This window comes from Trichosurus vulpecula, chromosome 7, assembly GCF_011100635.1.
Source record: "Trichosurus vulpecula isolate mTriVul1 chromosome 7, mTriVul1.pri, whole genome shotgun sequence".
NCBI lineage: Eukaryota > Metazoa > Chordata > Mammalia > Diprotodontia > Phalangeridae > Trichosurus > Trichosurus vulpecula.
In genome coordinates, this window is record NC_050579.1 from 201,051,753 (window position 1) to 201,068,473 (window position 16,721).

Below are 16,721 nucleotides of genomic sequence, written 5' to 3' on the forward strand. Positions count from 1 at the left end.
AAGTGGTTAAACATCCAGCAGGCAGATACGAAAATAGCAGTGAGGAACAAATAGCCCTACTCTTCCTCCTAGTCCAGTGTGCCAAGTAGTATGAAAGAAGAACAGGCTTTGGAGAGGGTACCAAGAGTCATGTTCAGGAGAAATTTAGGTTTCAGTGAGTACCAGGTAATGAAAAGAAGTTGAAAGTAAGATATCAAAGTTCATAAGGCCACAAATACAGAGCTAAAAAGGACCTTGAAAACTGTCTAGTTGAAACCCTTGAGAAGCAAAGAGGTAACGTCACATAGGTTAGCACCAACGGCAAAACATGGATTTAAGTTCAAGTCCTCTGACTAAATCCCACATTTTTCCCCTGCACCACAAAGGATGATGGTTCTCAAAGGGCACAGGTAAAAGAGAGGGCAGCAGAGAGTTGCAGAAAGATAGAGCCATGTTTACTGGTGTCAATGGTGGGAAGAGATGGTGGAGCTAACTTCATTACTAATTCCTCCAGTTGATCTTCTGTTGATTCCAAAAATCGCTCAGGAGTATTCTTCAAGGAATAGGAGAACTTAACTTTTAACCTTGTAATATTAATTAAGTTGGGATTTTTTTACTGTTTTAGAATGCTAAATTAATTATCTTTGACTGAGTTTTACTAGGTGCTAAACCCCAGGCCCATACCCTTTTACTACGAGGTGCAAAGCCCCAGGCTGGTTAGCAAACTAGTTCGCTAGTTTGAGACAGGCAGGAAGCCCCAAGGGCCCTAAGGGGAGTTGCTAAGACCAGAGCCAATAGTAGGCACCTACGTTCTGGTCACTCAGATGACATCTGATGATGTCCAAAGACTGTATAAAAAGAGAGAACAGAGTTGTTTGCTTGAGGCTCTCACTCCTGGAGGAGTGTGGCATGGGACTCTGGGCAGCCACTCTAAGAACCTCCCGGCTTGTCAACCTAGATGTTGATGGTTTCTTGGTAACTATGAATTGTGATCTGGTCTGTTTATATTGTGTATGTTTGTAACTTGTTTGTGTTTTCTCTGAAGTTCAGGCTTCTGGCTTTTCCTCCTGAAATAAGTGAGTTTATATGTTGGGTTAAAGCAAGATTGTTAACTCCCTAACATTACTTTCCTTAGCAAAGCAGATCAAAAGAATCTGTGCTGGCAGCGCTCTTGCTGCAGGGCTTGTGTTGGTCTTTCACCCCCACAGCAGCTGCTAGCTGAATTGTTACAATAAACCTCTAAGGTACATAATGACAGCATGCCAGAAAAGGTATGGGAACCTTAAGAAAATACAAAAGTATGTCAAACTTACCAAAACCAGCAATATCTAGCACTCCAATAAAAAATGATGATGTTTCAAAAGGAAAACACTGATTTACTCTGTTCACCACATGATCAAAAAGATGACTATAGACAGTTTTTGCCAAAGCATCACGTGCATTGTTGGCTTGCTCCACCTTCAGGGGTACCCTACGAAACAAATACAAAAATATTTGAACATTTCATAAAAATAATTCAAGACACAGAATATTACAGCCTTGGGATATGTCCACAAATGTACAGTTAATTCAATAAATAAAGCCACTTAAATGTATTAGACCAGCATCAATACATAAGACTTATATTTTTGTATAGCGCCATCATAAAATTGTCTGACAAGGTCTCATTTCAATGTCTCATTGAGGAGTTGAGGTAACACTCGATTCTCAAAATCATGCCAACAAAGTACATGCTCTGGAATGCTCTATCCTGCCAGAAATGTTTCAAGTATGGTACCTAGCAACAGACCTATTCTGCTTTCCAAGGACCACTCCAGCACTATCTAAGAAAAGTAAAGCACTAAATAAGGTAGGCTGGGCATCTGTTGACACATCCCTTAGCCAGGGAAACCCATGAAATAAAGAGAAATACAAAATGCCCTCAGTTCTGAGCAGCCCCCTTCCATTTTTTCAGTGATAGGGACAGAGTAGCAGAAAAGGGGGAACAGGGTGGTAAGAATTACAGTTTTTAAACATCTTAAAACCTCAGCTTGGCTGTTGTTACTATAAATGCGAGTTTCTTTTTAAATAGCTAATCACTTCATCAAAAAGGATTTATAAAATGTCTACTGCATACGAAGAACTGTACTAAATGATGAAGAAAGAAAAACAAAAATCCAACAGTCCTTGCCCTCCAAAGAGATTTCATTGTTAAAGGGAAGACAACACATATATAAATAAATTTATATAACCAAAAAGTTGTCATACTAGTGGAGAAACTGAATTATGGCAATCTTAATATTCTCACTCTAAAAAATCAGAAGAAAAATGTTGCAGCTGAATGTATAAATTACTTAGAGATATTTCAAGGAGGGACAAAAAAGTCAAGTTTTTTTTAGTATTCTCAAAGGGAACAAGAAATATCATCTTATGGGACATATGGTCATCTAACATTGCAGTACTTAACTGGAATTTGCAAAAAAGACCACCAAAAGAATAGTTTTTGCTTTTGTACTAACAACCACAGAGTAAATAAAGAGATAGAGAAACAATACAGGAAGTAGAACACTACAGCAGGAAGAACCAGAAAAGACAGTTGGCAGAACATGGTTTTTGAGCTGATTTTTAAAGGAAGCCAGGGACACCAAGAGAAAGAGAAAAGGAGAAGGAACATTTTAGGCACGTGGAAGAGGGTCAGTGCAAAAGCCCAGAAAAAGGAGATGAAGCATTACATGTAAGCAAAAGCAAGCAAGAAGAGTAAGGCCAGCCTGGAAAGTATGTGTAGGGAAGTAATATATAAGACAATGAGAAAGACAGAAAGGGGCCAGGCTGTGAAGAGTTTTGAATGTCAAACAGAGTAGTTTGCATTTAATCCTTGAGGTAATAAAGTACTAGTATAGGAACAGCCTTATTAGACCTGCAGCTTAAGAAATTCATTTTGGTGGCCATGTGAAAAATGGATTAGAGTAAGGAGAAACTTTAGGCAGGAAGAAGGATTAGAAGGCTACTGAAATACTGCAGGCAAGAAATGATGAGAACCTGACCTAGGGTGATGGCTGTGTGACTGGAAGGAAGACATACTGGAAAGAAGACATACAAGGTATGTCGTAGAGAAAGAAACTGCAAGATGTGAAGAACAACTGGATACATGGGATATGTGAGAGTAAGGATTCAAGGAAGATATTGTAAATGTGAACCTGTGTGACCAGAAGAATGATGATGCATTCAATGGCAGGAGGGAAGTTCAGAAGAGGTGTAGGTTTAGGAGAGAAAGCAATGAGAATTTGAAATGTATAATAAGCAACTGGTAATTCGGGACTGCAGTTCAGGAGGAAGACTAGAGTTGGATAAGTCAATCTGGGAATCATCACCATCATTATCTATATATAATACTTTAAAGTTTGAAAAGCAATTTACCAATGCTATCTCATTTGATCCTTACGACAGTCCAAACGATAAATGAGCCCACAGGAGCTGATAAAATCACCAAGGGAGAGTACAGTAAAAGAAAATAAAAGAAGGCCTAGAACAGTCGGGGGGTGGGGTTTCTCATGGAAACATGGATGAAAACTGAGAGCTAGTCACATGCATAGGGGAAAAAAAACAAGAGTAGAGTCAGGAAAAATCCAGAGGGGAGAGAGTATCCAAGGGGAGAAGGTAATCAACACTAGCAAATGCTACAGAGTCAAGAATGAAGACTTAGAAAAAGGCATTAGATTTGGCAATTAGAGACATCACTGACAACTTGAGAGAGAACAGTTCTATCAAATGATAAAGTAGGAATCCAGATGATTTAAAATAGAGTGAGAAACAGTAAGACAGATTTTGGTGGATCATAAAGTACATGAAGTGGAACAAAGTATAAGAAAACTAGAAAGATAGGAAGGGGCCAGGATATGAAGAGTTTTACACGTCAAAAAGAAGATTTTATATTTGAGCCTGAGGATTAGTATGGAGCCACTGAAATTTACTCAGTAGGGGTACAGTATAGTCAGACCTGTGTTTCAGAAAGATCATGTTAGCAGCTGAGTGGATAGAGTTAAGAGACTTCAAGCAAGAGGACCAACCAACAAACTATCACAATTAATCACTATGGGGGTGAGGGGTGAGAGTGGAGAGAAAAGGATGTATACACAAGATTTTGTGAAGGTAGATACTACAAGATTTGGCAAGAGATTGGATATGTAGAGTATAAGAAAGGAGTTAAGGATGGGATCAAGGTTGCAAGCCTGGGTGACTAGAAGATGGTAGTACCTTCAAGAATAATAGGAGAGTTTGCAAGAAGAGAGGGTTTTGGAGAAAAGATAATAACTTATGTTTTGGACATACTAGAGCAAGTGGAAGATTGAGTTTAAATTGCTTTCTCAAATTAAGCTGAAAACAGGAAGGAAGCTACTAAGGATGAAAATTAGCATTCAGGGGAGGATCTAGTAAAGGATTTTTTTAAACAGAAGCTTGAGCCTGTGTATAGAAAGCAGAAAACAAATGAGTAGATAGGGACAGATTGAAGATGAGAGAGGGAATTGACATAAGAGTTAAAGCAATGTACTGGAGAAGATGGGAAAAGAATAAAATTGAGGTTACATATATAGTTCTTGGCCTTGAAAAACAAAAGGGCTGCTTCTTCATCAAAGACTAGAATTAGAGAAGAAATAGTAGGGGCTGATGTCAGAAGTATATAATATGAAAAGGAAGTTCTCAATAAATGGCCTCAATTTATTTTTCTGTGAAGTATTAGGCATTGTCCTCAGCTGAGAAGGTGATCACATGAAAAGCTTAAGGAAAGAAGAAAAGGTTTGGAATAGATACTGTGGTGAGATAATGAATAGATTAGGGAGGAAAAGAGGGTCTGGCTTGCTGCAGTGAAGACCCAGCTGAAATTAAATAGCATGAATTTGTAGTGGCCACAGTCATCATTATTTCATGATATCCTACATTTCCATTTACTAGCACACGAGTAGGATCAAAGAAGGTAGCTAGGAGGAATAATGCAGGGAGGGTGGTTCTGTCATGGTACGATTGATGACAGGACAAAGGAATGAGTGATTTAACACTAAAGAATAGAATTCAACTAGAGAATGAGATTGGGAAAGGAGGAGAGTGCAGACAGAGCAGAGGAAATGGCCCAGTACAGTACTAAAGGATTAAGGGACTGGAAATCATGATGAGAATGAAAAGTAGATTTAAGAGGAATAAAGAACAAGGAGAATCTAAAAGATGAAATATTATGATCAGATATAAAAACTACAGATTTCTCAAACATGGACATGATAAGCTCAAGGGTACAACCATCCCTGAGTGTGGCTAAGGTAGAGTAAGGCTTAGGTCCTCAAAGTTGAACAAAGTAGGGAAATAAGAAGTCAGAGCTGTGGCAGAAAGGAAGGCTGTTTTATAAACTAAAAATAAATAAATTTAAGAGGAAAAATCAAGAAGAGGGGAAAAAAGAATTTTTATTAATGTCAAAAAAAGAAAGGAAGGCTGTGAGCCTGGGATTCAATTCATTAAGAAAGGAGGGAGAATATCATAGAAGCCAATATATAACAGCCACCAGGATCTGGATTACATGATAAACCTGGACTGCATTACCCTCAAAGGAGAAGAGGTCAAGTGATAAAAGTAGAAAAAGAATCTGAAAATAGCAATGGGAAACAAGGAGTATTCCTTAACTCCTCTTCACTGCAACCATAACGGGTACAGGGATACAGGGTCATCCAAAGGAAACCAGGTCTCCACAAGTATCAGAAAATAAAAGAAGAGAGGAAGTGATATAAAATTCATAATTGAACTATTTTAATTTCTTAAAGATTAGTCTAAAAATTTATTGGATCTTAAACAAGAATTAACTTGCTTTTGCATAAGGAAATCAAAAGGAAGAAGCAGCCATCCCAACAATTTCCACTCTAATCTACCCATAAATTCATTCATTTTAGATATGCAAGAGACCTCAGCAATAATCCAGTCTAACTCCTTCATTTTACAGATGAGGAAACTAAGAGTTAATATCACAATTAGCCAAGTTTAGTTGAGTGTGGTAGTATAATAGCAACTTACATTTGAAGATATTTCCCACACATTAATAGGCCATGTGACCTGCTTACATCACAGGAAGCCTAAGTCACATGTAGTGGGAGGAGCTTACTGAGAGGAAAAGGAAGTTGTGTCACAGAAAATGCTGAGAGAGAGTCTCTATGGCTGTTAATGGCCGTCATGATAGTTAGAGCTGAGGTAAAGAAAGTCGACCTGTGATAGCTGCACTGTGAGTTTTGAAGACTCCAGCAGGGGGGTCAGAGAGGTTTTGGGATGGCAAGGCTCCATGTTGTGATATTGTGTCTTAGGTTCCTTGCTGTTATGATAAAGTGGGCTTCCTGGTTGTGGGAGATGAACCTTTGGTTATGGGATCTGGTTCTCTGGTGTCTGAATAAATGTTTTACTTCCTCTACCTTCTATATGGAGAGTCTGTCACACTTGGCGATAGAGAACTACATAGGCATATTCACTATTATTGTCGATGTTGTGTTTATTGCCTTGCTGTTACAGGTAGGGAGGGTTTAAAGAATAACTGCTGCTACCCATGAATGAGGTAGACTGGATGAGATCTAGTTAAGATAAGAGGATATAAGTAAATTGAGAAATTGGGAAACCAGTGTGTTCAAAGTAGGTAAGAGTTGGGGTAGAGAAAATGACTATGACCCATATGCTGAACTTAGTGAGGGAATAGTGATACGGAAGTCTACAGATAACAGCAGCAAAGATATAACTGAGTATGGCATCTTTAAAGGAAGAAATGTAATTGCTAAGTAAAGGTGGAAGAGGAAAGATCTGAAAGAAGTAGTAGTGAGGTCAAGGAGTATGATAATTCTTCCTCTTTGCCCTGTGTCAAAGAAGGTGCTAACAGAGATATTCAGGAGGACTAATTTCAAAGATGGAAGAAAAGTGAGAGGTAGAGATTTAGGGCAAAGGGGATTTTGTTAACAACAGAAAGTACTAAAGTGAAAGGATAGGGACCAGGAAAAACTATAGGTGAGTTTACTATGAGAAGGGGATAGGCAATATGCCACTGATTCCCTTGCCTGATCCTGCCATCCACCCCTGAACCACTGATTTCATACTGATTCTGAACATCCTATATGGTACAGTTAGCAGCCCAGGTAGGTAGAAAATTCTTCAGAAGGAAGAAAGTATGCCCTTCTTCTGCTTGTACAAAGCTCCAGCCACCCTATCCTAGTTCTAGTTGTGAGATTAAAGTTATCTGATGTACAGTCCCTCAATTCTCTTCTGCTACCACTTGAATAATTTCACTTTATCTTCCCCTATATAATTCACCTTAATTCCAGTCTCATAGGGAGAGGTGTCCCATTTTCCTTGCCAAACTAAACCTCTTCATCCATGCTCTTGGTTCTATCTTAATTTTTATTCTTATCTCTTTTCTCCTCATTCAAAAATTTGTGGAAAAGGAATCCACACTAGCTGTCTCCATTTCTTTACCAACTATTCCTCAATCCCTTCCAATCTAACTTCCTCTTCAAATATTATAATAAAACCTCTATAAAGTCATCAATTATCACAGACCAAAGATTAAGAGCTGTAAGGGACCTCAGAGCCTATCTAGTACAACTTTACAGATGAAAACACTGAGGCCCAGGGATATTAAGTGACTTCATTTCCCTCCATAGGCATTGCTTGGTTTTGACTCCACCATCATCATCATCATCTTCTCCCCAGCCCCTTATAAAGATAAGCTTATAACCAAGAAAATAGTCAGGGAGATTGCTTCAGCTTTGGAACTCACTACTTATCAGTACCCTAAGTTGCCTCTGCCTCTCTGACTGGAGGACTGGAGGGTGGAGGGGAAAAAAAAAAGCTCCTCCCAACTCTCCTATTCCCTCCCTTTTCAGCTTCTTTTTGTATGTCTTCCGCCATTAGACTAAGCTCCTTGAGGGCAGAGACTGTCTTTAATTTCCTTATTTGTATCCTCAGTGCTTACCACAGTGCCTGGAACATAAGTGCTTAATAAATGTTTATTATATTATATTATATTGTACTTGCCCAAGGATCCCAAAAGTAGTAAGGATCAGAGAGGCAGAATTTGAATCTAGGTCTTCTGATTCCAACTTTTAAGATACCAACTATTACACTAAGTTCCTACTTTTGTGTCTTAGGAAAGTGACCCTGGGTTCTTGGAAGACTACACCAGATCCTACTCAACTATATTTTTTGAAACTTTAAATGACTTCAAGGAACATGTAAGTCACCATTTATGTTGGGAAACTAAAAAAAAAAAGCATAAGAATTCTCTGTCATAGTTTTGGAAGAATTATAAAAGAAAGAATGAAAGTAAGCCATTTATAAAAAGCAAGGCATTTGCAGGGGAAAAATATTACACTAAAAACTTTTTTTGGCCTATTTGTACTGGTTTAATAACTTACTTTATAACTGTTCCTTTGGTGCCCCCTGCTGTTGTAAGCATGACTCTTGTGGTTAAACTCACTCGAAGATCGTCTTGATCCAAACCCAGCAACTCAGCACAACACTCCAAAGACTGAGTAGATTTGTTCTTCAGGTTACAACCACCTAATCAAATATATCACATTTTTAAAGTACTGATTAATTTTTAGTGAATGATGAATTTTAGGAGCAATTTCTCTAAAGTTCCTTTAATTATGGTTGTCAAACCAAACTCTCTGCAAAATTATAAAGCTAACAAATTCAACTGAAGAATCTTTAAGCACCTACTGTACCAAGCAAAGATCAGATGAAACAGTCCCTGTGTGTGAGCAGCAGTCTACCTCTGACAAATAAATGTGTGACCACCATAAAGTTGGTTAGCTTCCAAGTGGCTCAGGTGAAGACAATAAATTACACAAAAGTTTCTCATCTACATTATTAGAGGGATTAACCAATTCTCTTCTCATTGGGGTAATTTTCTTGATGTGACAGCTTTTCAATTTCATGTAATGAACATTATCTATTATGGCATAAGATATAGATCTAAATCTAATTTATGCCTGAATGCTTTCCAATTTTCCTACTAATTCCCATCAAATACAAAGCTCATATCTAGGTAGTATATGTTTCATGGTTTACCAAACACTGGGTTAGGTCTAAATATTTCTGATTCTTCTAGATTCTATTCTGTTCCACTAACTTTTTTAACCAATTCCAAATACTTTTGATATTTAGTACTTTATAACCTGAGGTCTGGAAGTGCTATTTCCCATTCATTCCTGGGATTTTTTCCCACTATTGCCCTTTATATTCTAGATCAGGGTTCTTTTTTGTGTCGTGGAACCTTCTGGCAGTTTGGTAAAACCTATGGTCCCCTTTTCAGAATAATTTCTTTAAATGTATAAAATAAAACACAAGTCCAACCTACTGAAACTGCTTTAGGAAGATCATTTTAGCAACTAAATGGAGGATGGAATGAAATGAGGTGATACTTAAGGTAAAGAGACCAACCAAAAAGCTATTGTAGTGGTCCATGCATGAGGTCATGGGGGCCCACACCATACTCCTGGCAGTGTCAGACAAGGGACATATAAGACAGATGTTCTGAAGGTAGAATCGACAGAAGTTGACAACAGACTTGATATGAGTGATGAGAAAGGAGAACTGATGACGCCTCATAAGATAGGAATAGGTTTCCCTGCAACAAGGGTGTTCTCTCTAACGGACAACAAAACACTCCCAGAGACCTGACTGGCCCCTGCCTTCCTTGATACGGCTTCTTGATTACATATGGGTGTAAAAAGCCCCACTCAAATGGAGTCAGAGCCCCTCTGATTTGGGGTGGATATCTGAAGACCATACATGTTACCATACCCTGTCCAGGGTTAGGATAAACGTTTTCATATAGAGATGGAGAGGGGAGGAAGAATGAATCTATAAAAACTAAGTGCCATTGTAAATTTAGTGCATATCACTGTTAGGCTGAAGCAAAGTAAACCTCTTTCTATTAACTGCTCAACGACTTAAAAGTGCCTCATTTCAACCCAGTATCAAAACTGAATAAGTAGGGTAATACTGTTAGCCCTGCCCCTAATATCTAGGCTTTGAGCCTGGGTGTCTGGGAAGATGGTGGTAACCTAAACAGTAATAAGGAAGTCAAGAGGAAGTGGGAAAGATGAGTGTGGGGCTTGGGAGGAAAGATAATAAACTCAGTTTCTGAATGTTGAGTTTAAGGTGTTTGCAGGACATCCAATTAAAGATGTCTAAAAAGCAGAGTCAGTAGAGAAGTTTAGAGCTGTACAAGTAAATCTAAGTAAGTAAAGTAAGTAAGTAAGTAAATCTAAGAGTCATCTACAGGGATGATCATTGAAAGCATGGGAGTTGATGAGCTCACCAAGGAAAATAATATAAAGAAAAAGGAGAGAGGCTTGGGAGACACTTACTGTCAGCAGGTATGATGTAAATGAAGATCCAGCACAGAAGACAGAGAAGGAATGTTCAGACAGATAGGAGGAAAACTAGGAGAGAGCAGTACCAAGAAAACCTACAGAGAAGAAAGTATCAAGAAGAGAGTGATCCACAGTGTCAAAGGCCACAGAGAGAACAAGAAGAATAAGAACTAAGAAAAGATAATAAAGATCGTCAATATAAGAGATCATTAGTAACTTTGTAGGGAACAGTTTTGGTTGAATGGTGAGATCAGAAGCCAGATTGTAAATAGTTAATTAGTGAGAAGAAAGGAAATGGAGACAGTTAGATGGCCTTCTCAAGGAGTTAGCCACAAAAGGGAAGAGGTTATAGGACAGCAGCTAATGGGAATGGATAGATCATATGCAGAGTTTTTGAGGATGAGAGAGACACAGGCATGTATGTAGGCAACAGAGAAATATTCAGTAAACAGGGAGCAATTGAAGATGTAATTTCTATTAGTACCTTGCAACCTTCTAAAAGTCATTTAATATCTCGGGGTTTCAGTTTCCCATCTGTAAAAAGAGGAAATTGGCTTCATAGGTCCCTTCCAGTTCTAATCTATGATCCTATGTCCCAAGTAATTACATTTGTTTGGATGTCAACACTGCAAACAGGCTCCCCTAGAGAAGTCTCACTCAAACTGTCCTGATGCAGCCTCAGAATTAGACTCCCAAGTATCATAAACACAAGCTGGTGCCCAGCCAGCTTCCAGTTTATTAAATTTCCTCCCTGGGTCATATGGCCCAAGACCTTTAGCAAATCATCTCCTGTGAGTGAAAATGTTAGGCATCTCATTAATGAGAATCTCCTTCTCTGTGAGAAGCACAATGAACAGTCAAAGATAAAATGACTCTTGGCTCACTCAATTCTATTGCCCTTCCAGCATCCCTAGGCAGGAGTTGATATTGGTTTCCCCAAAGAACATTGTTTAAGGGATAGAAGGTCATGAAAAGTGGTTTCCATTTTCCTTTATCAGACATTGGAAGAAGGAAGATTACCTAGGACTCCTATACAAATATCTAGTGCTAAGAATGAACCCCATGCTCCTATTAAAGCACATTCCCATTTTAGGGGAGCAGCCTATATAGAGAAAAGAGTCTCACAGCCCCAACACAAACACAAACACAAACACTAATTGCTGACCAACTGCTACCAAAGGAGAAGTAAGCTCAAGAGCTCTGGGAATACCAAAGTCCCTGAAAATACCAGCCTTGCTTCTAGCCCAGTAGCTAAAATTACCCAAGGGAACAGCCCTTGTGGAAATGAAATCTAGCAAGTGTCTTTCCAAGTGCTCTGCTTTCTCAGCAGCCACAGCTATGAAAGATCTGAAAAGAAAAGTTCTCACCACTGAAGTCTTAGACATAGTCAAATGGCTCAAAAATAAGCATCATCTTAACAATGAAGATGCATTATCATTTGCTTTGATGCTGGACCCTTGGGACCACTGATCCTTTCTATCTGACTTGCAACTGAAACTCCCCGTACGTATTGTCTCCCCTTACAAAAATGTGAGCTCCTTTAGATCAAGGACTGTATTTTTTCTATCTATAGCCCTGGAGTTTCTCACAGAGCTTTGCACAAAATGGACATCTAATATATGCTTTTTAACATATCCATTCATCTGAGGTAACATATATAAGCATGCTAAAATCCCTTATCATAAGGACAAGAACTGGGGTAGAGTGAGATACTGTAAGCCAGGCAGTGAATGAATCCATACACTGGGAAGCAAATTTAACCTCTTAATTATCATTGAGCCTTATAAAATGAGACTTTTGACTGCAACATGGCTATGGAAGAGAATCTTATCCAAAAGGAAAATAACAGATAACAATAATGGAAGAGAAAAAACAGAAATCAGATATAGAAATTCATCCAATAACATCCAAATGTTATAAAGACTACATGAATACTGACTTTGAAAGTCTTGTACATAATTCTCCCATTCTGCATCAAAGGTAGCATTACATGCTACCAAGAAATTATAGGAGAGGATCATCTACACTTCACAACTACATGACCTGAGTTTTACCCAAGCATAGTGCTGGTTATCTTATGATCACTTCAAGTGCTTTTTAATTCACTGATAAAAGGAATATCACAGAAATTTCTATACATCTAAAAATAGCATGAGGTTTTGATTGTAGGTGCCAAAATATCACAAATAATTTCAAGACAACAAGCCTACAAATTGTGTATGTTTATCTTATCAATTTTTCTATATACGAATGCTTTTTTGGATGAATTAGAACTCCCATTTTCATTGTTCTATCAGTCTTGTTTTCACTGTATAGCAACTAAAATTTTCATTAATATGCTATTGGATTTAAAAACAGCTTATGCAACAGTATTCAGTTTACAACTTAAAACATGCAATAAAAATCATGTATTAATAACCTGAGGTGCTGCCAGTTTCCTCAAAATCAATATTTCCAAGATGCAGGACACCAGCTACGACCCTGAAAAGATCGAGTTTCTCTTCATCATCCAAACCAATCTTTTTCATGGCTGTGCACATCCTATTGAAATCACCATGATCATCTAAAAGAGGATCTTTCAGGGAACCTGCTTTAAGGTACTACCAAAAAAAAAGGACAACAATTATTTCACCCTGAAATTTTTAAAATCATGGTAAATGATAATAGTGGTTTAAAATGAAGCAAAGCAATGCAAACACATGCAAAATTAAATATTTTTAAATTACCAAGATTTTTTTAAAAAATTTAATTCATGTTTTCCAATTACTTTATAATTTCTAACCAAAAGCATTGTAATGTTGGAAAACTTGACAAGGAGGAAGTAAAAAGCAAGAGCATTAAGTGATTCAGCTGCAGCAAGCACATACATGTGTGACGGGTACAAACTTGAAAGAAATTAAGCCAAAAAAAAGCAACAAGCTACTGTAAGTAATGTGGCATCAAAATTTTAGCACCAAGTCCTCTACCTCTAAGTTTTGTACATACACTACCACTGGTGTCAACACTGACACAGGTAGGCAAGCAAAGGACTGATAAAGCTTCTCAAACTCTGAATCATTTTGAGGACTAATATTTTTTTCACCTTGTTATTCAAGTGGTATATGAAGACATAATGCTTACTATAAGGATCTACTGAAAGACTTTTTGAAAATATTTGTATCTAAATGTGCCTGTTGATTAAAAGCAGTACCATGAGGTAAGAAATAGAAAAGAACTAGAAACCATGCCTTCAAAGATCATGGAAGTACATAGCATGAAAGTTGCAGAATATCGGAAGATAGAGTAACTACGTCTGGGAATTTTCCAGAAGTTGAAAGTAGATAAGTTACTCAATCTCACTGTATTAAGAGTACTTTGCTGCTAAGATGCCATTGGTAAATAGCTTAAATACAGTTTCACAGGAAACACTGGCTGGCCTGACAGTTATACTTTTAAAAATATATATTGTTAATACATATGATCATAGGTTTAGAGACAGAAGAAGTCATTTAGTCTTGCCTCTCATGAAACTAAGGCCTGAAGAATACCTCCAAACAAAACAATTTTTCTTCATGATTTCTGGAAAACATCTAGACACACATTACAATGCAAATCTACCACACTAACTCAGAGAGAAGCAACAATAACAACTTCATGCAGAAAAATTAATAGAAAGCACAAATTACATCACTATGTCTTTTAGGTAAACTGAGAAATGCCACAAATTAAACAGTATTTGCTTTAATTAAAAAAAGTTCTTGAAATTAAATATAAATAAAAACACTACTTTCACCAATGCAGACCAAAAACACTGCATGCATCTAAAAAGTAATCACTTCACACAGACTGAGGAAACACCAAGAGAATTAAACTACATCTTCTAATTATTCAAAATGATCACCTCATCTTCCTGATAATAAAGAAAAGACAAAAAGTAATTTTAAAACATTAATCCATTACCCATCTATATTTGTAATCACACGAATTATCAACAAGATTAGGGACAGAAAAAAACAAAGTATGCTCACTAAAGAACTAGAAATATTACATTTTTCTCTTCTCTTCAAATAATGAAAACTGTATTTTTCTACTCCTATCTCATTTACTTCTTCTATTCACAGAACCAAAATTTCTAAGGACCACAGCAATGAAATAATTGAATTTCTATTATCTCAAGGAAAACAACTTCTACATAATAGTGGTAAGTTCTAAATATGGCCCTTTAGGGATAAAAGATTACTAATAAAAATCAATTATGCTCTTTATGATTTCCTATTTGAACAAATCCTCTTAAAATTTTTTTTGTCCAGACCTGTAATTTCATTAGCATGAACTCGCAGTATGAAAAGTCCCTTTTAGTATTAGAGAGTTGCCTGGGACACTAAGTCAAGTTATTTGCCCTTGGTCAGTCACATAGCTAGTATATATGTTACACATAAGACATGAACCTGTTTCCCTGATTCCAAAGTCCTCCAACATCCTGTCTCTCGTTTTCCGTTTTGAAGAGGACCTTGACATCAGGAAGGCAATACCATGACTTGCAAGTGAATTGTATTTAAGTGAGGGAGGCCTGTGCAAAGTCACCAGCTTCACTCTCTCCTCCTGAGTCACTTGGGACTTGTGACAAAATATAGACCAGGACAACTGGAAATGGCCCCGGATGTAGTGGGAGACCTTGGACTTTTTAAGCTAAGATCTTTCCCTGCTGATGCTCCCCCCAAAGCACTGCTGAAACCTCGAAAGGTATTTTGGGATTTACGAACTAGATTTCTTTCATAAGGACCATGTCTTAAACCAGGGCTAGGGAACCTGTGGCCTAGAGGCCACGTGTGGCCCTCAAGTGCCACCCTTTAACTTATAGGCCCCTTATAGGGGATTTGTTCTGTGAAGTTTGGATTCAGTCAAAGGGCCACAGTTGAGGACCTAGAGGGCCACATGTAGCCTTGAGGTCACAGGTTCCCCACTCCTGCCTTAAACCCAAACCATTCTGGCTTTCATTGACTGGCCAACAATAATAGGTCCCAACCCAGCCCACTTGGTCACTTTTTGTGCCCTGATGGCTCAGAGCCAAAGTAAACAGCAACTGGTTCTGTTTTGGTCAGAAACCCTGAGCATCTTACCCTCCCAGACTAATTTTTTTTTTCAAACTAGGCAAAAAAGCCATTCTTTGCTTCATTTCTTACTTGGCCGTAATCACTGAATGTACATTACCTCAGTAAAACTGAGACTGGGGAAAGACCTTAGCTTAAAAAGGCCAACGCCTCCCACTGAATCTGGAGCCATCTCCAGTTGTACGGATCTATATCTCACCACTGGACTCAGATGCCTCAGGAGGAGAGAGCGGGGCTGGTGACTTTGCAAAGCCCTCCCTCACTTAAATCTCATTCACTTACAGGTCACGGCATCACCTTCCTGAGTACAAGGCCCTCTTCAAGAACAAAGTACAAACAACAACATTTTCTGTTTACAGACCTTTCCTTTTTTAAAAAACTCTTGATTTTTTTCCAATTAGCAAGTATTTCTTTTATCTCCCTTCCATTTCTATTGCTTTAGAAAGTATGTAAGCGATCATATAAATTGAATTACCTTAAATTACACAGATATCACAATTATTTGTAAGTGGAGTAGGATGTATTTTGTTCCCCTTCCTTCTTTTTGTTTTTACCATAGCCACCATTATCAAGCAAGTCAAAAAATTTTAACTCATAAATGTCAGAATATTCAAAATTTACCTAAAAAATCATCTATAAAAATGACATGTTCAATTAAGCACTCAATATAAATCTTTCACTATATAAATTAACAACATTTTAACTTGATTTTTGAGGGTTTTGTAACCCTCTGAATTTTAACTCTTGAATGGGATATGACTTTAAATCATTATAGAGCTTAAGTATCTTACAAATTAAGACCAAAAAGGCTATAGCGTATTTAATTTCCTAAGTTCAGCATGCTTTAGAAATAGCACTTTAAAGTGAAAATTTTATTAAAACCAACATTTCCCCAAACGCATAAGATTACATAGTGATTAAGATTAACTGACAGGTCTATAAAACATTATAAAATGTAATTATATGGGACTTTTATGAGAGGTTCTAAAAATTTAACACCATCATTTCATTGTATTATCTTCTTTACACATTAATATCAGATGTGCATAAAAATACTTCGAGAAAAGTGGACAACCAAATAAAGTCAATATGCACACATTCTACAACTTTACTGTTTTATGTAGCCATAGTTTAAAAGAGTAGTAGAATAAGTTTTGTAATGAATTATAAGAAAATAATCTTGGGCAATTCACAAAAACCAAGTAATTTACAAAGTCTAGTAAGGCCTAATTACATGAATGCAATGAGTCTGACATAAGTGCTTATACTGAAATAAGTG

At 37.5% G+C, this 16,721-nt stretch overlaps 1 protein-coding gene across 1 annotated transcript in view; it reads right to left on the minus strand.

The window, feature by feature from the left end:
• Window positions 1-16,721, minus strand: part of MYO6 (myosin VI) — a 232,000-nt gene that overhangs the window by 72,815 nt on the left and 142,464 nt on the right. The window contains exons 12-14 of the mRNA XM_036767011.1: window positions 12,772-12,952; window positions 8,385-8,529; window positions 1,293-1,450 (exon numbers count right to left, since the gene is read on the minus strand). Of these exons, the coding sequence (XP_036622906.1) occupies window positions 1,293-1,450; window positions 8,385-8,529; window positions 12,772-12,952 (484 nt within the window). The remainder of the gene's footprint in view (window positions 1-1,292; window positions 1,451-8,384; window positions 8,530-12,771; window positions 12,953-16,721) is intronic.